This window comes from Alnus glutinosa, chromosome 11 (assembly GCF_958979055.1).
Source record: "Alnus glutinosa chromosome 11, dhAlnGlut1.1, whole genome shotgun sequence".
NCBI lineage: Eukaryota > Viridiplantae > Streptophyta > Magnoliopsida > Fagales > Betulaceae > Alnus > Alnus glutinosa.
This window is the reverse complement of record NC_084896.1, coordinates 9,989,735-10,014,132: the sequence shown is the minus strand read 5'-3', so window position 1 is coordinate 10,014,132 and position 24,398 is coordinate 9,989,735. Positions and strand designations below refer to the sequence as shown.

The 24,398-nt window shown below is 38.6% G+C and overlaps 1 protein-coding gene across 1 annotated transcript; it reads left to right on the top strand.

Moving 5' to 3' along the window:
• The first annotated feature begins 500 nt into the window (after positions 1-500).
• LOC133881667 (nucleolar complex-associated protein 3) lies at positions 501-21,987 on the top strand. Its single transcript, XM_062320657.1, has 13 exons — positions 501-761; positions 891-1,060; positions 1,170-1,372; positions 6,072-6,280; positions 6,389-6,491; positions 9,307-9,470; positions 10,054-10,192; positions 12,178-12,357; positions 12,440-12,576; positions 13,867-14,193; positions 20,242-20,381; positions 20,475-20,572; positions 21,394-21,987. Exons 1-13 carry the CDS (start codon positions 598-600, stop codon positions 21,877-21,879), a joined length of 2,520 nt encoding a protein of 839 aa, XP_062176641.1. The 5' UTR covers positions 501-597; the 3' UTR covers positions 21,880-21,987.
• The last annotated feature ends 2,411 nt before the right edge of the window (positions 21,988-24,398 follow it).

Sequence of the window (24,398 nt, the reverse complement as noted above, 5' to 3'; positions counted from 1 at the left end):
ATTTTTTTATTTTTATTTTTAAAAAATAGACAAACTGTGGGCCTTAAATGAGCTTGAGTCTTTAAACTTTACTTCAAAGGCCAAGAAAGAAAGAAGATGGAGGGCCAACTATCGCCCAAAGAAGAGAGGGACCTAGGTTTTTTAACTTTACCACAAAGGACATAAATCGGGCCAACTATGAACAAAAGAGAAAATGATGAACTTTGGGCTAAAGAAAATAGCCAACAAATGCCTAAAATGGGTATGGGTTTTTAAACTTGATCACAATGGCCATAAATCAGGCCAGTTATGGGCAAAAAAGAAGAGGTCCAATTATGAGCCGAAAGAGATGGTCAACTATGGGCGATGCTTTTTTCTCAGCTTACAAGACTCGCAACCACCTGCCAAACAGCTATAAGTTCTACACCAAAATCGGAATAAGAGAATACCTGTACGGATAAACCTATCCGTGCACTGGATAGGAACTCCCACCAATTCTGCAACCAAACCGCACCCTTCTAAATAAACACAATCCAAGCCTCCCAGTATCGAAGCACAGCACCAATATCGCAGCCTCCACACGCACGGCTGCCTCCCAGTCGCTCCTTGGGATTCCGGATGGGGAAGAAGAGCCAGAAGCCAAAGATAGTGCTCCCGCCGGAGCTTCCCCCGGAGATATTGGAGGACGATATTGAAGTCTCCGACGAGGACTTACAGTTCCTCCAAGAGAACCGCCACTACGCCCGCGGCTTTTCCCGCTTGGACACCCATTCCATCACCAAGTCCCTACTCTCTCTTCCTTTCATTTTTTTTTCGCTCAATGATTTTCCATATGGTTTGTTATAGATTTTTTTGAAGATTTTTTTATATGTGCGTAGTGGATTTTGATGAATTTTGTTGTATGTGCAAAGGCATGTTACTCGTGTAGCTGATGTGAAAGAAGATGCTCTGGAGGCTTTGTATGAGAAGCGTTTAAAGAAGAAGGCATTGCTGAAAGAAAAAGAGGAAAGTGGACTTCGGGTTGATCCTGTAGACGCCCTTCCCGTTAAGACCTTAGATGGAACACTCTACTATCGGACACGTAATTCTGTGATTCTTGTTCTCCTTGTTCATATGTATGTGTGTGTTGTGCTATCTTACCTGTTTGTAAGAAAGTGAATGGTTCGTGTTGTTGTTTTTATGTGACGCAGTACCAAAGACGTCTACATTATCTGAAAATGCTGAAAATGGTGAGGAGGATAATAAGGATGGTAGTGTGGACAAAGGCATAGTGAAGGCGACTAAAGCAGAAAGGAGAGCGAAGCTTAAAAAACAGAGGAAAGAGGCAAAGAAGCAAGGGAAGGAGTTGGATGAAGCAGAAGAAGTGCAACAAACTCCACAAGCGGCGGTGCTGGTATTGTCTTCTGCCTTTTCTTTCTGATGCTATTAAATAAATTAGCTTGGATTTTGCTGCTCATAGCTCAATTAATTGACAAAAGAATAACCTCAGACTTGAAGCTTTGTAAATGTGTGATGAGTACATCTGTGACAATTGCCAAGGCAAACCGTGGGCGCTGACATTTTAGCTATGGTTATGATGTATCTTCTCGCTGCACTCGATATTGTCTTCTATTGTCTTAGTGCATAGGCTAATTTAATATAAGATAGATAAAGCTTACTGGAAACTTACTGATCAAATCTTTGTTTTTGTTAAAGATGAAAGTTAGTACACCATTATTTCAATTTTTCTTCCCATGCAAGAAGATATCTGCAACTTGTTTATGAAGATTTTTGATGTTTTACATTCTCCTCCACATGAGAAAACATGCTTATGTGTACGTATGTATGCCTGATCCTCAAAGAATATCATTAACAATCGTTTGTCAATTTAAGACACTTGTTCTGTTAGAAGGTGGCGGGTTCTAGCTTGAGTATGAGCAGCAAAGGTACGAGAGAATTAAACAGATTAGCTTGTTCTGTTAATTATGACACGCATAGTGGTAACACCTCTCGTGGTAGGTGCAAAGGTAGGGCTTTTGGTGGTTTTTTATGAAGCCCAAAATCCTTTCTTGGAATGTTTGAGGGTTAAATGAGGGTGACAAGCGGTTGAAAGTCAGAAATTTAATTAGGCAATGGAAGACAGATATTATTTGCCTGCAAGAAACCAAATATGATTTTATTTCTAACAGCTTAGTAAGGAGTCTGTGGGGTTGTCACTTTGTTGATTGGTGCTACTTAGCCTCTGGTGGGGCCTCTGGTGGTATCTTGATTATATGGGATAGAAGGATTGTAGAGAAGATGAATGTGTATGTGGGTGAGTTTGTAGTTGCCTGTTCTTTCAAAAGCGTCGCTGATGACTTCTCTTGGGCTTTCGCTGGGGTCTACGGTCCTAACTTTGACTCTCTCAGAAGTTCTCTCTGGGATGAGTTGGCTGGCCTTTCTTCTTGGTGAGAGTTGCCTTGGTGCATTGGGGGTGATTTCAATGTCACACGCTTTCCTGCTGAAAGATCTAGAGACGTTTGTCTTAATGCTGCTATGATGGAGTTTTCGGACTTTATTTTCGAGCAGGATCTTCCTAACTTTGACTCTCTCAGAAGTTCTCTCTGGGATGAGTTGGCTGGCCTTTCTTCTTGGTGAGAGTTGCCTTGGTGCATTGGGGGTGATTTCAATGTCACACGCTTTCCTGCTGAAAGATCTAGAGACGTTTGTCTTAATGCTGCTATGATGGAGTTTTCGGACTTTATTTTCGACCAGGATCTTATGGATCTTCCTCTTGCAGGAGGGCCATTTACGTGGTCTAATAATCAGGAGATTCCCTCTTGGTCTCGTCTGGATAGATTTCTTGTTTCTTTAGATTGGGAAGTCAAGTTTCCAATTTCTCTACAGAAAAGGCTTCCAAGACCGTGTTCTGATCATTTTCCTATTCTTCTTGATTGTGGTGGCATTCATTGGGGTTCTAGATCGTTCAAGTTCGAGATTATGTGGTTAAAGGCTGAAGGGTTTGTGGATAGGGTGCATCTTTGGTGGGAGTCTTATCGCTTTCAAAGCTCGCCCAACTTCATCTTCTCTTAAAAGCTTAAGCCTTTAAAGATTGATCTCAAAAGATGGAACGAACAGGAGTTTGGTAATGTGGAGTACCGCAAAAAAATGCATATGGAAGAATTGTGTGCTCTTGATAGCTTGGAGGAACAACGTGGGTTAACTCCCGAAGAAAAGGTGAGGAAATGTGGGGTCATCAGAGATCTGGAGAATTCTATTTTACAGGAGGAGATTAGTTGGAGACAGAAGTCTAGGGTTCTTTGGCTTAAAGAGGGTGATAAATGCACTAAATTCTTTCATTGGGTAGCCAACTCGAATAGGAGGTCCAATTCCATAGAGTCACTCTCAGTCAATGGCTCATCTTCTTCAAATCAGTAGGTTATTAGGATCATGTTGCTCAATTTTACAAGTCTCTTTTTGCAGAACCTTTCTCTTGGAGGCCTAGGATGGATAACCTTGCTCTTGACACTTTGGATGCGGGTGAAGCCTCTTCCTTAGAACTTCCTTTTGAGGAAAGGGAGGTCTTAGAGGTGGTAAAAGGGTTGAATCGTGATAAGGTTCCAGGCCCTGATGGGTTCACTCTTGCGTTCTTCCAAGACTGTTGGGATGTGATCAAGACTGATCTCATGGGGGTTTTCCAGGACTTCCACACTTATATAAAGTTTGTCAAGAGCATTAATGCCACTTTTTTAGCCTTAATTCCGAAGAAGTCTGGGGCTGTGGATCTTAAAGATTTTCGGCCTATCAGTATTGTAAGTAGCGTTTACAAGCTCATTGCTAAAGTTCTTGCTAATAGACTGAGAAGGGTTGTGGAGAAGATTATCTCGAATCCCCAAAATGCTTTTGTGAAAGGAAGGAAGATTCTTGATTCTGTTCTTATAGCTAATGAGTGTCTGGATAGTTGCATCAAGTCAGGTGAACCAGGGTTACTTTGTAAACTGGATATTGAGAAAGCTTATGATCATGTTAACTGGGATTTCTTATTGTATATGTTGAGAAGATGTGGCTTTGGGGAGAGATGGTGTTCTTGGATAGCGCATTGTGTCTCTTTGGTGCGTTTCTCGGTTTTGGTGAATGGTATCCCTTCTGGTTTCTTTAGCAGCTCTCGTGGTCTTAGACAGGGTGATCCTTTGTCACCTCTCTTGTTTGTCATTGTGATGGAGGCCCTTAGTAAGTTGTTCTCTATTACTATTTAAAGGGGCTTCCTTTCTGGCTTCTCTGTGGGCTTTGGCAGTAATAGAGTGATTAACATTTCTCATCTGTTATTCGCAGACGATACTTTAGTGTTTTGCAGGGCTAATCCTAATCATCTCCTCTATCTTCGTATGTTATTACTGTCCTTTGAAGCTATTTCAGGTTTGAAGATTAATTTGGATAAGTCAGTATTGGTTCCTGTGTGTCAGGTGGATAATGTGGATGATTTGGCTGGCATCTTGGGCTGTGGAGTTTCTTCTCGTCTTTTAAAGTACCTTGGACTTCCGTTGGGGGCCCCTTTTAAGGCTAAGTCCAGCTGGGATGAGGTAGTTGGTAAGATTGAAAGGCGGCTGGCTAGCTGGAAGCGGTTGTGTTGAAGGGTGGTAGAGTTACCCTTATAAAAAGCACTCTCTCTAATCTTCCTACGTACTTTCTTTCTCTGTTCCATATTTCCTCTTGTGTTTCTAGTCGCATAGAGAAGTTGCATCGAGATTTCTTGTGGGGTGGCATAGGTGAAGAATTTAAATTTCATCTGGTTAGTTGGTCCAAGGTTTGTTCTCCTATTTCACATGGTGGTTCTAAGGATTTTCAACAAGGCTCTTTTAGGGAAGTGGCTGTGGCGTTATGCCCATGAGAGAGGAGCTTGGTGGAAATCTGTTGTGGATGCAAAGTACGGTTCTACTTGGGCTGGTTGGTGTTCTTTAAATCCCTCTGGGTCACACGGAGTGGGGCTTTGGAAGAATATTAGGAAGGGGTGGAGTTTGCTTTGCAGCCATACTAGATTTATTCTTCGAAATGGATCTAGGATTCGCTTTTGGCACGATTTGTGGTGTGGTGAGGTGCCCCTTAAGGAAGCTTTCCCAGTTTTGTATGACATAGCGCGTGACAAGGATGCTCATGTTGCAGACCATTTGGTTGTGGTGAGTGGGTCCTATCAGTGGGATGTTAGCTTCTTTCGAGCGGCCCACGACTGAGAGGTGGATGTTTTGGCCTCCTTTTTCTCTTTGTTGTACTCTACCAGAGTGGATTGTGATGGGGAAGACCAGCTCTGGTGGTCTCCTTCCCACAAAGGGAAATTTGATGTTAGATCTTTCTACAAGGCTCTTGCTTGCAAAGAGGCTATTCATTTTCCCTGGAAAAGTATTTGGCGGACTAAGGTTCCTTTGAAAGTGGCTTTCTTTGCTTGGACGACAGTGCAAGGGAAGATCCTCACCTTGGACAATCTCAGAAAGAAGCGTGTCATTGTGATTGATAGATGTTGCATGTGCAAATTGAATGGGGAGTCGGTGGATCACTTTCTTCTCCATTGTGAGGTTGCATGCGCTCTATGGAACGCCATCTTTAGTCGCTTCAGTTTGTCTTGGGTTATGCCTCTTCGGGTGGTAAATTTATTCGCTTGCTGGTGGACGGGTGGTCGCTCTTGGAGTGCGGTCGTGTGGAAGATGGTCCCTGGTTGCCTTTTGTGGTGCTTGTGGAGGGAACGCAATGATAGACAGTTCAAGGACAAAGAAAGAACTATTGAGGAACTCATTTCCTTTTTCTTTCATTCTTTGTACTCTTGGTTGGCTGCGTTCCTCGCACCTTTAGTGTTTAGTTTTAATGATTTCCTTGTTTTGTTTTCTTCTTCCTCTTGATGCCTTTCTTGTATACTTCTTGTGTACTTGATTGCACTTTGCGCTTTTTAATGATATTTCTCTTACTTATCAAAAAAAAAAAAAATTTAAGACACTTTTCCATTCTAAATTCTAGTTTCTATTAACTATGTGTTTGTCTTATAGGATCCAATCTCTTCAAATTGCGTTCTTTTTTCTGCAGAACACAAACAGTTCTCTTGAATATGTTCTCTGCATGTCCAATTAAGCAATCTATTATTTGTTTAGGCTGAGGTGAAACAAGATCTCACAGCGGAAGAAGCATTCAAAAGTAAGATGCAAAAACTTGCAGAGCTGGGAATGGCGCTCCTTGCAGATCCAGAGTCGAATATTAAATCTCTAAAGGAGATGCTACTAATTTCTAAAGATAATGATCATGCTATTGTCAAACTTGGAGTACAATCATTATTGGTTGTCTTTAAAGACATTATCCCTGGGTAGGACCCATGCTTTAGTTATAATGCATTGTATGTTTTTTGTCTATGCTTCTTTTCATTTGCATTAAAGCTTTTGTTTCTTAGTTTCTTTTTTATTGTGCATGGCAGCTACAGGATCAGGCTTCCTACTGAAAAGGAGCTCGAAATGAAGGTTTCTAAGGATGTTAAAAAGATGCGGTACTATGAATCAACACTTCTTTCTGCATATAAGGTTGGTACTCTTTCTTTTGACTATATTTGAGTGGAATTAGAGTTTTGATGCCAAATTGGATTTTGGAAGCTTAATGTGTCCTGTAACTAAATGTGCTTTTATGCCAGAAATTCCTTTTTTTTTTTTTTTTTTTTTTTTTTCTGGGCAGTTCTGCACAGTTCTTAATGTTAAATCAATACCAATGCATTGTTTTGTCCTGACTCGTAATTTTTTTTGCCTAATCTGATTCTAATTTGTTCCATGATCTGAAATATTTAAATTTTTTTGATGAAACCTATTACCAGATTAAGATATACAATTTATGGCATGACATTGGTTTTCTATACTTGTCTGCCTCATCTGAATTTTGATTTGTCCTTGATCTATAATGTATAAAATTTTGACCAAACATATTACTATATTCAGTTATACTCGGTGCCTAATTAATGTTACCAATTCTCAAAAAAGTATGCAGCTGTTTTTCTGATTTCCAGATTTTGTCAATTGAAACATAGTGCAGCTAACAAGCAACGGATAATTCTAGACTTTTACTGATTTATAAAGTTATTGATGATTGCTTTATTCTGTAGAGATAAGAATCTAAATCTTGTAATCTGATTCATTCCAGTTAAACAATTCTATTGCATGCCAAACAATGTTGTGTGTATTTGACAAGTAAAAAAAAGTGTTATAAATAGGAAACGGGTTCACAGCTAGTGCACAGAAGCGCCAATAAAGAAAAGCAATGAAAAATCAGTTTGGAAGATGTGGTAATAATATGAGACTTCCATGTATAAAAATGATCGAAAATAAAAGTTGGACAAGTTATGAAGAAGAAACACAGATTAAAGAGCAAAGTAGGTGATGAATGAGATAAGAAGCTAATGGTCCTTGGATCGAATGATGTCGTCTTCCCTATATAAAAGAATTGAGGTCAAGTTAACGGGTTCGATTCCATTTGGGTGTGTGAGTTTTACGTCTTTGTTGAAAAAGAAAATGACATCATAAAAACCATTCCAAGAAAAGGGATACTGAGGAAATCTAAACAGAGCTCTAAGCCATAAATTCTCAATAATCTGCCATGCTCTGCGAAAAAGGAACTACAACCTTTTATACTGCTAAAAAATGATGTACAAAAGTTAAGGCTAACCCTAATTTTTTTTTTGATAAGTAATAAACTGACTTTATTAAAAGCGTCAGGCGCCCCTTAGTACATCGGCAGTATACAAGAGAAAACGCAAAGCTGGAAATCGAAAAAAAAACAGCTCATAAAAAGAAAGAAAGAAGCCCACCAAACAAACCCACGAGAACCTAAACCTACAAGAACAAAGAACCCCAACCCAACCTTCAAGGAACACACAAGAAACCCACCCAAAAACCCACAGGAACCAACACCTGTAGCCCACAAACAACCCACAAACTACAGAACCTGAGCCTTTCCTCTTTTACTCCTAGAAGGCACACTCGCACCGTCGTAGTTTATGGAGCTCTTTAGATTCTGCAGTTCTCTCATTCCTTTGATCTCATACTGCTTCCCCATACTACCCCGATGAAAATCTTCCTCAATGGCATCCAACAAAGCCAGGGCCGAATCTTCATCCTCAGCACCATCCGACTCCCACTCCAAATGTAAGTCGGGAGGAATAACGCCCAATGGGTGAGGAAAGTCACCTTCCTCTCCCTGATCCCACAAAACAATCTCCCCAGATGGGCTAAACCCTACTGGCCACTCCTGAGATTGGGTCAAGCCATTTGAGTTGGGAGTCTCACCCTTGTCAATGGTCATCAATTTGCAGCCGCTCAAGGGGGAGGGAACTCTCGGGAGAAGGAACCCGCGCCGTAGCCCCACTCCCCCACTTGGCATCGGCAGGTTCTGAACCACAGACCCATCCATAGCCTGAGAAGATGTACCCAAACACTGCGTCATCGGCGAACTCAAAGCTGTCACTGCCTCATCAATCAGGGAAATATCCAACTTACTCGCTTTGGCCTTCGATTTCCGTTGATACCTCATGACTTATTTTGTTTCGGACGGGTAAATGGGAGTCCCACTGTCCGCCATCACCGGAAGACAAACACAACCAATTACCATTGACACTTACAAGTCCTAAAGGCCTTCTTATGTGGTGGAGGGTCACTAAGAGATAATTGTTCTCTATCCGACCTAGAGCTACAACATGAGTTCCTTACTTTGTTCTTTCTTTTCCTCGTATTTGTTAAACTTTTATTTTAGGTTTATCTTTTTTGCTTTTCGTTTTATTTTTGCTTCTATTGATTGTCTAATATTCTTCTTTTGATTTCTTTTTGTATACTTCTTGTATACTTGGACTTGGCCATTTTTTGGGGTTTTCCCCTAGTCATTTGTATGTAAAATTTACATAAAACAGCCATGACCAAAAAATATATACCTATGACATAGGAATAACTCCTTATGTTTGGTCTGTTTATTCAACGACTCAACCCAGTTCTAGTGTTTCCCAGAAAGAAAAAAAACAATTCTACTATTAAGTTTGATTCTCTGTCTTTTAGACTCTTAATTTGACAGAACTATTTTTGGCATAGAAGCAGAGCATTTCACTTTGTTTGGATTAGTATGGTAATGGGTTTAGTTGCACTTCTAGTTAAATTCATATCCTAGTGTGGTTGACTTTTCTCACTAGTTGATACTTGAGGTATTAGCTCACTGTTGTAGCCCCATCTGTAAGATATTTTGAATAGAATGTATCAGCATTTTTGCATGAGTTTTTTTATTTCTACCCATTGTTAGGATTATCTGAACAGTTTGTATCATCATTATATGTTCTGAGAGTTTTGTTCTTCTAATGCATGTTTACAGGCATATCTGCAGAAGTTGATAGCATTAGAAAAGAAGCCTTCGCTCCATAATGTTTTCGTTAGCTGCATCTGTACTTTGCTTGATGCAGTTCCACACTTCAACTTCCGGGAGAGCTTGTTAGGTGTTGTTGTCAGAAACTTAGGTTCCTCAGACGACGTCGTAAGGTTCTGATCTATTTATAACTTTTGCTTGTTACTTTAACAAATTCTTATTTAGGAATCACATGAAGTGTTGTTAATGGTTAACATACAAATCAAAATTTGAAAAAGGAGTGACATAAGTCCTTATTTTTCAAAACTTTGAGGACTGGGAGAGGAATGACAAAAGTTTTGGAGGCAAAAGAATATCAGAAGTTTTGAGGATCGGGAGAGGATACTAGAGGAGATTAACTCCTTATTCCTCAAAATTTTGTATCTTTGGGCCGTTGCTTATGTTTCTCCTTTGACTATTAGTTATAGTGATTTCCTTGTTCTTTTGCTCCTAGTTAGGTGGTTCATCTTGTATACTTTCTATGTAATTATGGGCGACTTACGCTTTAATGATATGCGTCGACTATTTAAAAAAAAAAAAAAAATTGAAAAAGGAGTCTAGTTACAAATTGGAGAGTTCAACTTCATTCTAAAGTGAAGTAATGTAATGACGTCTGGAAATTGTGTAAGACAAAGGAAAGTCTCTTTCAATGTCAATTTAGTTGTTTCTCATTCTCAGTTTGAGCTTGCTGAGGGATTGTGTCTACTACTTGGACAGGAAACGCTGCTGTGCTACAATTAAGTCTCTTTTTACCAATGAGGGAAAACATGGTGGTGAAGCTACTGTGGAGGCTGTTCGGTTGATTGCAAATCATGTGAAAGCTAATAAATGCCAGTTGCATCCTGATTCTGTTGAGGTACAAGGTTATTTATTTATTTATTTTTAAGATTTTAAATTGACTTGTAATTGATTATTGTGCTTGAGTCAATCCTTGTTTAGCTGATATGACTTGGTTTTGCATTCATTGGATGTGAATTACTTGGGAAAGAAACTCTGGTATGCTTTCTTTCCAGTTATTGTATAGACAGATTAGAGCTGCAAAGATGTTTTCCTTCTTATACAATCAAAAGCTGTACACAATAGATTTATGATATAACTGTTCATACCGTACCTTTGGCTGTTCTTCACTTAGAATCCATGATCAGCTATTAAGAAAGCATATTTTTGGGTTATAGAGCAGCTTATTCTTTTAAAGAGTCGGGTGTTGTATAGCCTCATTGAGATTTTTCTGCTCTTTGCTATCATACTTTTATGCATTTATCACTGTTGATCTTTTGGTTTCTCATTGATCCTGTTTATTGACTGAGCTGACGACCAGACACACCTAGCATGTTTGGAAAGTGAGTTAGTTGCATACCAAATTAAGTTTCCTGCTTGGAAAAAGTTTTTTTATTAGCACTCCAATTTAACAGATGTAATACGGAATAAATGCCTCATCCTTCAAGCAATGACTAATGACATGTATTAATTAGTGTTATATTTTACATAATTTAGTAAACGGAAGTGAAGTTGTCTTCCATCTACCCAATGTAAACGCAACCTAAGCTTCTTAAAATGTTAGGTATCTTTCAAAGAAGTTTTTCAGGATGCTAAGAAGTATCTTGGATTTTGGTTTGTGGTTGGTTTTTCATGATCAAGCGAAGATTTATATGCAAAGTGATCCAAGCCAAGGAAAGATGTAAGCACAAGAAATTTGTGTCTTTCTTATCACTTTGTTTCTCTTTCCAGTCTGAGGTTTCTTGCCTTTTCTTTTTCATCTATTTTAGTTCTTTCTTTCTTTTTTTCTTCTTTGTTTAGTTATTTCTTTTAAAAGAGAAATATGAGCAGTACAGCAGTGTGTTTTTTATGCATGATTGTAAAAATCTTGGTGTGTCTTAGGGGAGCTTTTGAACAGCTTACCATGGTTTCTGTCTCTAAAATATTTTCTCTAGTGAAATCCCTTAAATATACCAATTTCGCTCATATTTTTTTGACTCATAGTACTGGATGCAAATATGCCAGGCAGTTTTTGAACCAATTATGTTCTAAAAGTTTAATCTTTCATACTGGGAAAACCCAGTCCTTCATATTCATCAGTCCAAAGCTTATATAGTGCTTATCAATGTAAAAGTTGTGCTCTTATGTGCAAAAGAACTTGCCAATGGTCTTGGATGAAATGGTCGCTCCTCCCATAAAACAAGGGGTTGGTGTATCATGGGTTCAATCCCATGTAAGTGTAGAGTTGTGTCTACCTATTGAAGAAAAAAAAATTGATGTATAAAAAGTCTTGGACAAAGTAACTCCATCTGCTCCTAACAGGTTGATGCGTCTTGTGGAACAAATTTGTGTGCGTGTGTGGTGACACTGGGTTTAGATGGTCAAGTTGAAAATCCCTGATACATACATTCATAACATGTGCCAGGTTCTAATTCATTTAAAGTGATAGGATTGTGGAAGTTATCTGATTATTAAGGTAGCAGGACTAAGATGATTGGGAAGAAAATGAAAGAACCTGAACCAAACTAAGGGCATTACTGTAATTAGGATTTGTGAATGTCTACAAAGACAAAAATATTCTTATTACATATAATCATTCGCACCATATCTTGCAATGGAAGAAAATCTTTGTGGAAGTCAAGATAAAGATATGTAAGAGGGTAAATTGGTGTTGGACTCTTTTTCTCGACATTTATTTTAGAGAAGTGTTTGCGATATAAGTTTCCTGCATGTTGTTATCCCAATATGCTATAAATAATTGAAGTATGATGTAAGTCTAGAACCAATCTGTAATGTTAAAAAATCATTCTGGTTTGTATTACTTTCTTGCATAACTTATATCTACTGTTTTAACTACTTTCTCAGGTTTTCTTGTCATTGTCATTTGATGATGATATTGGGAGGCCTGAAAAACCGAATGTGGATAGTAATAGAGTAAAATACAAGAAAGGTAGAAGAAGAAAGAATCTTGAGGAGCCAAGCCAACTGCCAGAAAGTGACAAAAAGAAAAGTAGGAAACAGTTGATGACAAAGATGAGAGAGGAGGTATTCCTTTATCCATAAGAAACATTACCTTCTTGATTTTTGTTCTTTCTGAACTAATTGTTCATCATGATGCTTTATACAGGTTACTGCTGATTATAAGGCTGCTTCTTTTACCCCAGATGTGATGGAGCGGAGAAGGATGCAATCAGAGACACTTTCTGCTGTATTTGAGACATATTTTCGTATTTTGAAGCATTCCATTCAGCCAAAAGTTGCCAGGTGTGTTCCAATGTTATTACTAGGAGTGGAGCATAATATTAATTTCCTAACCCAATATCCTGTCAATAAGAGGCTAGTTAGTTAATGTGCATAAATTGGAGCAAGTGGGAGCAGATCCACTTTCAATTTGGCTCAGATATTGTGCAATGCAGATTAATCATGTCTCGGACTGGTTTGTAGGTCAAGATTCCTGAATCCAATTGATGGAAATTCAACTCTGCCTTATTCTTGCGTGTCAAGGCAACTGACCACCTGTCCAATTGTTTTGGTTATTATATGTTGCATGTTTATAGCTCATAAATAATTGATTTGCATTGGCTTTCGTGTACACTTCTTTTACATGTAATTGAATGCAAATGCACATAATGACGTGCTTGGAGATGCTCTTGATTCTTAAGTACTCTGGAATGGATGCTCAGGCCTGCTGTTGTCACTTTGGGTATAATTAGGTTTAGAATTTTGTTGGTCCTTCTGGATTGTATGCTACTTTATGGTTATGTATGGTATGGTCATCACTATGGTTGGTCAAGAAGTTGTATTGTAGAAAACCCAATAGAAAGAAAATTTTTATTGGTTTGGTTTTATTGAGTTTTGTCTACTGTTGCTTTGGCTTGTGGTTAGGGATTTGCGTAATTGTTTTTAAGTTGCTTCTGGGTTGGATGACGAGCAATTGTGCCTGTATTTCAATCCACTTGTCCCAAACAAAGCCTGTTCATATTTTTCATGCCATCTACTAATAGTGGGCAAGGCTGAATTTGAATTTTCGTTATACTGAGCTTTTGTATTACTGCTACTGATATAGTTAATTCTTCATGTAATCTGGTATTGGTTTCTTAGTTGACATCTTCCAAATTATTTTATCAATAGGTAATTTTATGTTTTATCTGTTACGGTCTGCCAACTTCTTTACCTATTGGCAATTTGATGATTTGTTTGTTAGATTTTGTTGACAGCATAGACTTTATTGTTGCTATATATGAATTCATTAAATTATGTGTTATGTATGAGAGCACCTAGGTTTTAAAATATTGGAGTCAGGACCCTGGTTCAATAGAGTGATTAATAATTTGGAAATAATGACTGGAAGAGTGCTCAACTCTGTTAAAATTGTAAATGCATTGAATTGAGTCCTCATTTATACTCGATTGACCTGAGCCAGAAGTTGTTTTTTTCAGTGTTTTTGTTTTACTTAAAGCTTTATGTTCAGATAGATTTTTTTTTTGTTAAAGTTTATATTGAATTTTAATATGAATTAGACTAGCTAATATTTTCTCTTATTTTGTTCCTAAGCCATGGAGAGAATGGCAGTCCAGTTTCTGGTGAATCTGGGTCCCACCCGCTGCTCGCACCATGTCTGAAAGGATTAGGAAAATTCTCGCATCTAATTGACTTAGATTTCATGGGTGATCTTATGAATTATCTGAAAAAGCTAGCTTCTGGTGGTAGCAACCCTTGCAATTCCGAGAAAAATTTGAATTGCTTTACTGTATCTGAGCGCCTCCAATGCTGCATCGTTGCCTTTAGAGTGATGAGGAACAATCTCGACGCCTTGAATGTTGATTTACAAGACTTTTTTGTTCAGCTTTACAATCTTATACTTGATTACAGGCCTGGAAGGTTAGTAGCAATCATGCTGACTCCATAGTGTTGCTTTGGATGCATATACTCTATACTGCTTGCTTCAAGAAAATGTTCTCTTTTTAAAAATAATAACTTATATGCTTAGCTGCGAGAGCTTTGTGATATGACCTTGCTTTAGCTATTCCAGTCTCTTCTTGAGGTCTCAGCCCATATATTTTCTTAATCGGGTCTTTGTTTTATATTCTTGAAAGATGTGTTTACACTGACTTATCTGCATAGCCTTTAGTTGGGTTTTCTGCATTACTGGTGAAAGAAATAATAAATATTTCCACCTCCTCTTTGGGCCAATTACTTATCAAAAAGAAAAAAAGAAAAAAGAAAAAAAGAAAGAAAGAGTAATGCTAAAAACTACAATTTATCCTACAACTATTCCACAATGCTGACGTGACAGTCCTAACCAACCCATAATTTTTTTAAACAAGGACAGAACCAAGGGCTTAGAACTGCCACATCAGCATTGTAGGATAGTTATGAGATAAAAATGTGGTTTCTAGCATCACTCAAAAAGAAAAAAAAAATATATACATATCTATGACACCTATACATTAATGTGTAACCATAGTATTGAAAAATGGAAACTGTCTTATTTTGTTTTAAGATTAATTGCAGCTATCAGCCCTAAGTTAAAAGGCCATTTGTAATGTTCCCCTTAACAATAAAATTTTGCAATTAATTCCTTCCTTTGGGATTTATTTATAATATCTATGCCACTGTGCAAATCAGTGGGCTGAGGTGAGGTGAACATTGAATGTAATTTGTTACTATTGACCAGCCTACTAATTTGTTACTATTGACTGTAATTTGGACAATGGGTTGGGCGTTGCATGCTGATCTCGAATTAGGGTATTTTAGGGTAGATAGCTCCAGCAAACCCTTATTATAATTATAATTTGTAATATGTATTAATACTTCATGACCTTGCTTATCCATTTGTAAGTGCATGCTCTCTCTCTCTCTCTCTCTCCATCCATAGATTCCCCTTACTCTCTGTCTCTCATCCACTTGTGGATACAAATGCACTGTCCACTCCAATTCAGACACCCATTGTGATGTTTACTATAAATGTATTCTCAGATATGCAAAATTACATTTTTTGTTTCTCTTTTGGGGTTGGTCTTGTTTCTTTTCTTCATCATCATCGTCATATTCTTCTTTTTTCGATAAGGAAATCAATTCCATTAAAAAGCACAGAGGGACACAACTCATGTATAAAGAGAGTGTACATGATCGATTCCCTAAAACAGAGAAAAAGAAGAACAAAAGTCCAAAATTTTTGTAAAAGTAAATAAGTGAGGACTATTATACACCGCCATCTATGCATAAAGGGATTTGAACATGACGGATTTTAGTTCTACCATCGAAATCTCTCAATCTTCAAAGCTCATTGCATTCTGCTCTCTCCAAATACACCACATTAAGTACAGATGAGCCATCCTCCACTATAATATGTTATGCCTTCCCACATGTCCCCTCCAACTATCTAACAACTCTATATTACCTATCTTGGCATAATCCACTCTACACAAAAAGACGGAATAACGTAACCTATAATTCTCGTGCCAACTCATAATGAAGAAGAAGATTATCTATGGACTCCCCACTCCTCTCACACATACAACACTGGTCTACCACTATGACTCTCCTCTTCCTCAAGTTATCCAAAGTTAAGATCCTCCCTAAAGCTGCCGTCCACACAAAAAATGCCACTCTCGAATGAGTCTTACCTCTCCAAACACTCTTCCAAGGAAATGGGGAGCCTACAATAATGGTTAGCGCATGATTACTTCAAACTTTCGCTATTTGGAGGGGATCCAACATATTTTATCCTCTCTGCCTTGTCTCAACCTGATAGAGTACAAAAGACTAAAGAAAGAAGTGACCAAATCCACCTCCCAATCTTGCACTAGTTTGGTAAATGACATATTCCACTGAATATTTCCATTAGAGAGCTGCACGAGATTTGCCACCCACACCTCTTGACATTGTGCAATGCTAAATAGTTCCAGAAAAGTAACCTTTAGGGGCTTGTTCCCACACCATAAATCATGCCAAAACCTGATCTTTGAACCATTGCCCACCTCATATCTAACAAACCTAGAAAAGACTCTCCACTAGGACTGTGCAGGACCCGCCTCGACCTGCATCCCTTGCCCCGTAGAACTACAGGTTTCATTTTTTTTTTTGGCAGTTACGGATCCAAAATTGGTATACCTGTGTAGGGCAGGGTGGGTTGCGGGTTGGGGTTTTTAAAAACCCCGGGGATCCGCCCTGTAGGAAGGAAAAAAATAAATAAATAAAAAACCCGAAGTCCCTTTTGTATTCTCTAGTCTTCTAGCGCCGCACACCTCTTCTCTTCCACTCTTCTCTTCATTTCTCTCTTCACATACTTCACTTTAGCCTCCCCTTGCATGCGTCGATCTTCATCTTCTTCAATCTTGAGGTAGAGTAGACCGATGATTCTATAGTCATTTGGCCAAAGCATAGGAAATGGGTATACAATGGTGTGTGAGCGGGACGACCTTACACACCCTGAAGCTTGCTTCAATTCCGACATTGTCTTCTTTGCGCTTTGCACAGCCGAAAACCCTAACCCTAGACTTGTTCTTCCTTTCCCGCCATGCTCGTGCTCGGAGGACCCCATTTCCAGTCCTCGCCAGAGCTCTCTCGGCCCTAGCCATGGCCTTCCAGGCCGAGACGCCTCAAGGGGGAAAAGGGTGAGTGGTTCAAACTTCGCCATTCTTAGTAGCGGAACAGAGCTTTTGAACTATATCAGTTTTACTAGGTTTTTATGGTTGATTTTGATTTTGAGTGTGTTATTGGTTATCAAGTTGCGAAACCTCAGTGGAAAGCAGCGATAGATCTTCATCTTCTTCACTCGCCTCGCCCCGTTGAACCCGCAGCCCTCGCCCGCATCATCCCGCCTCACACGACCCCACCCCGCAACGGGATTCCCCTTTTTTTATGCGGACTGCGGGTGAGAAATTCTTAACCCGTAGGGGTGCGAGGTGGGGGCAAAAAGGGCGGAAATCCGCCCCGCCCCATGCCCACCCCTACTCCCCACTCCCTGCTAATATATTTCTACATTCCCACTCCAAAGGGCCCCATTACCTCCTCAAAGCACCAACCTCCCCTCGTGCTATCATATTTAGTTTCTACCACTGACCTCCACAGAGCCTTCCTCTCTGTAGCATAACGCCACAACCATTTCTCAGAAGGGCTCTGTTAAATTGAACCAGATTTCTGAATCCTGAACCTCCACAAGACATTGAAGTACAAATCTTCAACCAACTAACTAAATGGAACTTAAATTCGTCACCAATTCCACCCCATAAAAAGTCCATTTGAAGTTTCTCAATCAGGTTAACCACACCAACAAGAATGGGGAAAAGGGACAGGTAATATGCAGGCAGATTTGAAAGAATGATTTTAGTAAGGTCAACTTACCCTCAGACAAATAGAACTTCCATCCAACAAAGCGACATCTCATTTTTTCCACAATACCATCCCAAATGGACTTAGCTTTAAAAGAAGCTCCCAACGGAAGACCCAAATATTTCATTAGCGAAGAAGCCACCCTTGCAACTAAGAATCCTCGCCAAACCTCGCAATTGTAATGACCCATAAAAACGCTAGCCACATCTGCACTATCACTTCAAAATGATTAGTCAATTTGGAGCTTCCATAGAATTACTTATAAAGCTCAGTTTCACCTACTAAGTAAGCAATATGAGACTTAGCGTTACGTGGGATACTTATCTTCTCAATATGAGACTGGGGTGACACATACTCTCCCTTTAAACCCCTGACGTCCTTGACAGAGTCACGTCATATGGTGCTGACAGTATCACATGACATTACTAGATGGCTCTAATACCATTTGAAACAACCCAGAGAAGAGCGCTAGCCACATCTGCTTTATCACTCTAAAATGATTAGTGAATTTGGAGCTTACTTTGAATCACTTATAAAGCCTAGTTCAAAACGTAAGTAAGCAATGTGAGATTTAGCACTCATGAGTGTTTTTATAAACCATCCACTCTATGTGAGCTACTCATTTTCCTAGTATGGCACCAGAGTGTTACAACAAGTGACAAAGATGTTCATGATTTGCCTCAAAAGATCAAGGTATCATTCACAAACAAAAGATGAGACACTAGAAGTTCAAAAGTAAGCAATGTGAGATTTAGCACTCATGAGTGTTTTTATAAACCATCCACTCTATGTGAGCTACTCATTTTCCTAGTATGGCACCAGAGTGTTCCAACAAGTGACAAAGATGTTCATGATTTGCCTCAAAAGATCAAGGTATCATTTGCAAACAAAAGATGAGACACTAGAAGTTCCTCATTATTCCTTGACCCCATTGAAAACCCTGATAAAAGCCCCATTTCCACAGTGATAGTCATCATCCTACTCAAAGCCTCCATAATAATCACAAACAATAGAGGAGATAAAAGGATCCCTTGTCTCAATCTACGGAAACTACTAAAAACTCCATAAGGAGATCCATTAACAAGAATTGAGAACCGGATTGTAGAAATACAATGAGCCATCCATGCTCTCTATTTCTCCCCAAAGCCATATCTCTTCAACAAATATAGCAAGAATTCCCAATTAACATACATAATCTCATGCCTTCTCTAAGTCCAATTTATACAACACACCAGGTTTTCTTGATCTAATTCACTATCAAGACATTTATTAGCAATCAAAACGGAGTCTAAAATTTGTCTCTCCCTAATAAATGCATTTTGCGACCTGGATATAATCTTCTCCAACACTGTTTTCAACCTATTTTGAAGGACCTTAGAGATTATTTTATAAATACCACCCACTAGAATAATAGGATGGAAATCTTTAGTACCATGGCACCAAGTCTCTTGTGGATAAGGGAAACAAAAGTTGCATTGAGGTTCTTTTCAAAACCCCGTCGGGGATGAAACTCCTTGAAACATCCACAATATCCTTTTTAATGACCTCCCAACAAGTCTGAAAAAACGCCATCAGGGCCTAGAACCTTATCACCAATCAATGCTTTCACCACTCAAAATCTTTTTCCAACCAAGAACCCTCATCAACTTCAATGGAAGTAAAAGAAAGCCTCTCCAGTTTTGCCGTCCAATTGAATTATTTTGGATATAGCTTATTGTAAAAGTTCACAATATGCTCCCTTATTTTCTGTAGAGTCTGGGGACAAAGACTATTAACAACTAAAGAATCCACGATATTGTTTCTTCTATTGGAATTTGCAACACTGGAAAAATTTAGTGTTTTTATCTCTCTCTTAACCATAGAGCCCTTGACTTCTGCTGCCAACTTATTTATTTTAAAAGAATAAACCTCTCCAAACCCCTTGACATTTCTTCCTTTCTCAATCTTTCAGCTTCAGATAAGGGTCCCCTTCCACAATAATATCAAGTTCGCGGATACCATCCAAAAGATCATTTTTTCTACTTTTCAACGTTGCCAAAAACGTCTTCATTCCATTTTTTCTGGTCCGTTTTTCAAAGCTTTCAACTTGTTTGCCAGAATAAAACTAGGGGAACCTTGAAAACTGCAAGACATCCACTACTTTTTCACTTGTTCCACAAAACTCTAAACTTCAACCATGTATTCTCAAAACATAAAATACCTACTACTCGTTATTGCAACACTACAATCAAGCACCACAGGGAAATGGTCTGATAAAAGTCTAGAAAATCTTCTCTGAGAAACATCAGGAAAGTGAACTTCCCAATCGGGCGATAGCAAAAACCTATCAATTCTTCTTTTACTTTTAATTATTATTGTATTATTTTTGATTTTATTATTATTGTAATTTTTTGAGTTGGGGGGAGGAATACTCTCTTCTTTGAGTGGGTTAGGGGGTTCGTGTGCTTTCTCATTCTTCTAGGTCCAATTTCCCACTCCTCTCTCTCTCTCTCTCTCTCTCTCTCTCTCTCAATAGCTGCCTCATGCGAGGGAGGTGCCCTGTACTAATAAATTTTTTCATTTCATTTGTAATTTTTCTTGTTCGTCGATCAGAGATCAGGGTGGGGTGTTAGCTGAAGCTCTCAAGACGATGTTATGTGAAGATAGACAGCATGACATGCTAAAGGCTGCTGCATTTGTAAAACGTTTGGCCACATTTTCATTGTGCTTTGGATCTGCAGAGTCCATGGCTGGTATATTGTTTACATCAGTTACCTAATTTATTATCAAATACCTTTGTGCTATTCTTCTGTCTAGTTATCTGGTTCTGCTTTGGAACTTTGCAGCCTTGGTTACATTGAAGCATCTTCTTCAGAAGAATGTGAAATGCCGGAATCTGTTGGAAAATGATGCTGGTGGTGGTTCAGTTTCAGGTACCATTGCGGTAAGTTCTTGGCTACTCATGCATTTTCGTGTTTGTTAATTCATAACCTCTGCTTCTTGTGTAGTTGTTTTTTTTTTTTTTTTTTTTTTTTTTGTGTGTGTGTGTGTGTGTGTGTGTGTGTGTGTGTGTGTGTGTGTGTGTGTGATGGTAATGCATGAGAATCCCGAGTTTTTTGTTTTTCATTTTCTACATCTACTTTTTCTGTTGACATATATATGGGCTTCTTGTGCCTACTCAAGAATTGTTGCAGACTTCCATGTTATGGTGGCAAAAGTACCGTTTTGCATGTGGGGGTCGTGTTGGTTTTCCCTTTGACATGCTGCATTAATTTGTATTTAGGAATTCTTGGAGCACTATGGTAGTCGTACTAATTCTTGCAGTTCTTTAGTCAAGTTGGCCTTTTTGACTCTGCATGGAAGTAAGATGAATTCATCATACTTTTTGTTGCACTTATAGTCCAGCTTCCAAGGTGGGTCTAAAACATCTGTCAAAACTTACAGAAGGCGAAGGTGGGGGGTCAAGACCTAGAATGTAATTTAGAACTTCATCTTCAGTAACACATGAATTGATCCTTACATGCACATTAAGGGAGGAAGAGAGAGAGGGAGGGAATCGACATTGAGATGCCTTGTAATATGAGATGGAATGTTTTTAATGTGTTTTGATGCCATGTGCTGTTTTTGTTTATTTATTTTATTTGAAAAAAAGTGGTGGAGATATTATTTGTCTGCATAAAAGTTGACTATGTGATTTTGCTCACTGCTCTTGTATGAATAACCAATCTGAAATTTCCTCTTTCTATCTATATATTTTATGTGCAGAAATATCAGCCATATGCCTCAGACCCCAATTTAAGTGGTGCTCTTGCTTCAGTCCTTTGGGAACTCGATCTTCTGTCTAAGCATTATCACCCATCTGTCTCGACACTGGCTTCAAGCATTGCAAGCATAAGCACTGCTCATAACCAAGTTTTTCTCTCTTCTATTTCTCCTCAACAAGCTTTTCTGGACTTGTCACTTGAAAGAGAGTCCTTCACCCCGCAGAGTCACAGCATGAAACTGAATAACAAGAGGAAAAGAGGAAGTGGGTCTTCCACATCAGTCACTATTGACCCTGCTCCAGATTCAGCTTCAATTGATGAAGATAAGGTGAGAAATAAACTTTCTACACATTTCATGCTTCTTCGTGACATTAAGGAGAATGAAAGATTGAGGGCTGAGTTAGATCGTACTGCGTTATACCTACAGCTATATGAAGAACATAAGCAGCAAAAGAAAAAACCTAGGACAAAAACAACATTAGTGTGAAAAATTGTTGGTCATTTTGTAATATTTGTGGCCTCTAAAAATTTTGGGAACTTCTGTAATGCTTATTTTGGTATTTTACGTTTTATTTTTTTAAATCCCCTTTCCCTATTTGCAAGTTCATACAGTCCTTTTATAGATTTAGCAGGCACAACTTCTATTCATTGTTGTTATATCACTAGTTTTTTTCTTTTCTTTTGTATTTTTTTTTTTCTAGTTACATAAGGAAATGGTTATAGGGGAAGATCTGTCCCACTCTTGATCTGAAATGAATGAGTGGATGATCCTATAAACGAAAAGGGGATGGGCTCCCCAACAACAGACCCAAAACAAACTAAAACAGTGTTGAAATAATTACAAAAGGTAGGAAATGTGTCAAACAAATGATTCGGTCATCTCTAAGGACTGCACAAGGAGGTTACATAAGCTAAAGGGGCACAGATTAAGGCTAACCTATCTGAACTCCCATTTGGGAATAACGACAACCACTGGAAGGGGAATAGGATCATTTCTATTTCATTTAATGAAATTGATACTATCTATTTTAAATGAAAGGTTCATGATTTAAAGTTGATGCATTTAATGGTGTGTATGAAGTCAATGTTGTCACGTTTTTTAAAATTTAAAATAGAGAAATGATTAAAACACTCACACTACGCAATAATGACACAACACCAAGGCATAATGGAGTGGAGTCCACACAGCATTGTGCCTTGGTGTTGTACCATTGTTGTGTAGTGTGAGTGTAAGGATCACTCCCCTTTAAAATAATGTAAAATCATATGCACCATTAAATGTATTCACTTTAGATCCTAACCATAAAATAGATAGCATCAATTTCATTTGAAATTGAGAGGATTTTATTCCACTAGAAGGAGGTTGAAGCGGAAAAAGCACTATTAGAGTTTAAATCCAAGATTGCAAAAGAGAGACATCAATACAAATATATTAACTAGGAAAAGCAAGTAAAAACACGGAGTAGAACACTGGTAGCTTGCGTGGCGGAGGAAGGTGGAGTTTGTCGGCGTGTGAAGAAAACATGCCGGCGGTGGTTGTCGGGAGGAAGCAGAACACCATGGGAAACCGGCGGTAGTGGTGGAAGACTTAACGTGTCAGCGTGTGTTGGTCGGATGGAGAAGCGGTTGATGGTAGAGCAAAGTGGTGAGAGCCCAGATCACGGTAGAATGATGCGTGTGGCAATAAAGATTCTTGAAGTTGATAGATCTAATTTTGAAAAAAATTAAATCCATGAACTTCAAGAAGGGGGCGGATTGAAGGTTGAGAACGTCTTAAGGCTGAAATCGGTCCATTTGTGGTGGAGGAGAAGCTAGCAGTGATGTTGAACTAAGATGTATTGCTAAAGGCGATGGATAAGACCTCTGAAGAGGTAGGACCTCTAAGGAGGCAGTTTGAGCCTTAGAAGAGGCGGGAAAGGGATGGAGGAGGAGGAGGGGAGTAGAGGGGAAGGGGGAGGAGGGAGTGGGTTTCACTTCCTCGACAATCATGGGTTTTTTGGTTGTCTTCAAGGGAGAGAAGAGAGCAGTTACCGCAAAGGGTTGAATAACAAGTGGATTTGTATGAATGAAAACTAACATGTAGCATCCTAAGCCAAAAAAAAAATAAAGGACAAAAATTAACTACAAACCGGTTTAATAAGCTGACAAGTATCCTAAAACACCTGAGAAGCACATGTGACTTTTAATAGACGTTAACGGTGTTAACTTCCTATTTGTTTTGTTTTTTTTTTTTTTTAAACATTTCTTCTAACCTAATCTCTCTCTCAAATAAACTTAACATTTAATTCTTATAACTTCATTCTTCTTTTTTGTTTTTCCCTTTCTTCTAACCACCCCCCCCCCCCCCCCCCCCCCCCCCCCCCCCACCTTTTTTTTTTCTTCTAACCCTTCTTTTTCATGTTTTTCCTACATGTTCTCTTTCCAATTAATTGGCTTTCACATGATGAGCAAGTTTAGTTGTGATTTTTTTTTTTTTTTCAAATTTTTTCTTCACAGCAAGTTCACTTGATGGTTTTCTTATGCTCATGACTCATGAGTTTCCCCCCCCCCCCCCCCCCCCCCCCCCCTTTTTTTTTCGAGTTTTTTATTCTCAGCTGGTTCGGTATTTTTTTTTGGTGTGTGTGTGTTTGGCTTTCTCGTGATGAGCAGGTTTATTTGTGAGGAATTTTTTTTCCAGTTAGGTAGTTCAGCAAGTTCTAATATTTTTTTTTGTCCTAACGTAGCAATTTTTTTCCTACTTTTTTCTTCCAGTTTTTTTTTTTTTGTCTTAAACAGAACAATTTCTGTCTAATTTTTTTATTTATTTTACGAAATAGTTTCGAAATAATGTGTTGTACCATTTTTTGAAACAGTTTTTATCCACTGCGTCAACATCATCTTGGGAAGATGCAATCCAGCCATATGCTTGGTTTCAACTTGTTTTTGTTTCTTAGAAAATATTTTGTATAATGGAAAAGTTTTCATTTTGTTTCCCATTTGAAACTGCACAAAAACAAAAACCAAAAA

Excerpts from the sequence above, each read along its gene's own strand:
- LOC133881667 (XM_062320657.1), top strand. The coding sequence starts at position 598 with ATGGGGAAGAAGAGCCAGAAGCCAAAGATAGTGCTCCCGCCGGAGCTT. Across the intron at positions 9,471-10,053 it reads TCCTCAGACGACGTCGTAAG|GAAACGCTGCTGTGCTACAA; the intron begins GTTCTGATCTAT and ends CTACTTGGACAG. Across the intron at positions 14,194-20,241 it reads CTTGATTACAGGCCTGGAAG|AGATCAGGGTGGGGTGTTAG; the intron begins GTTAGTAGCAAT and ends TTCGTCGATCAG.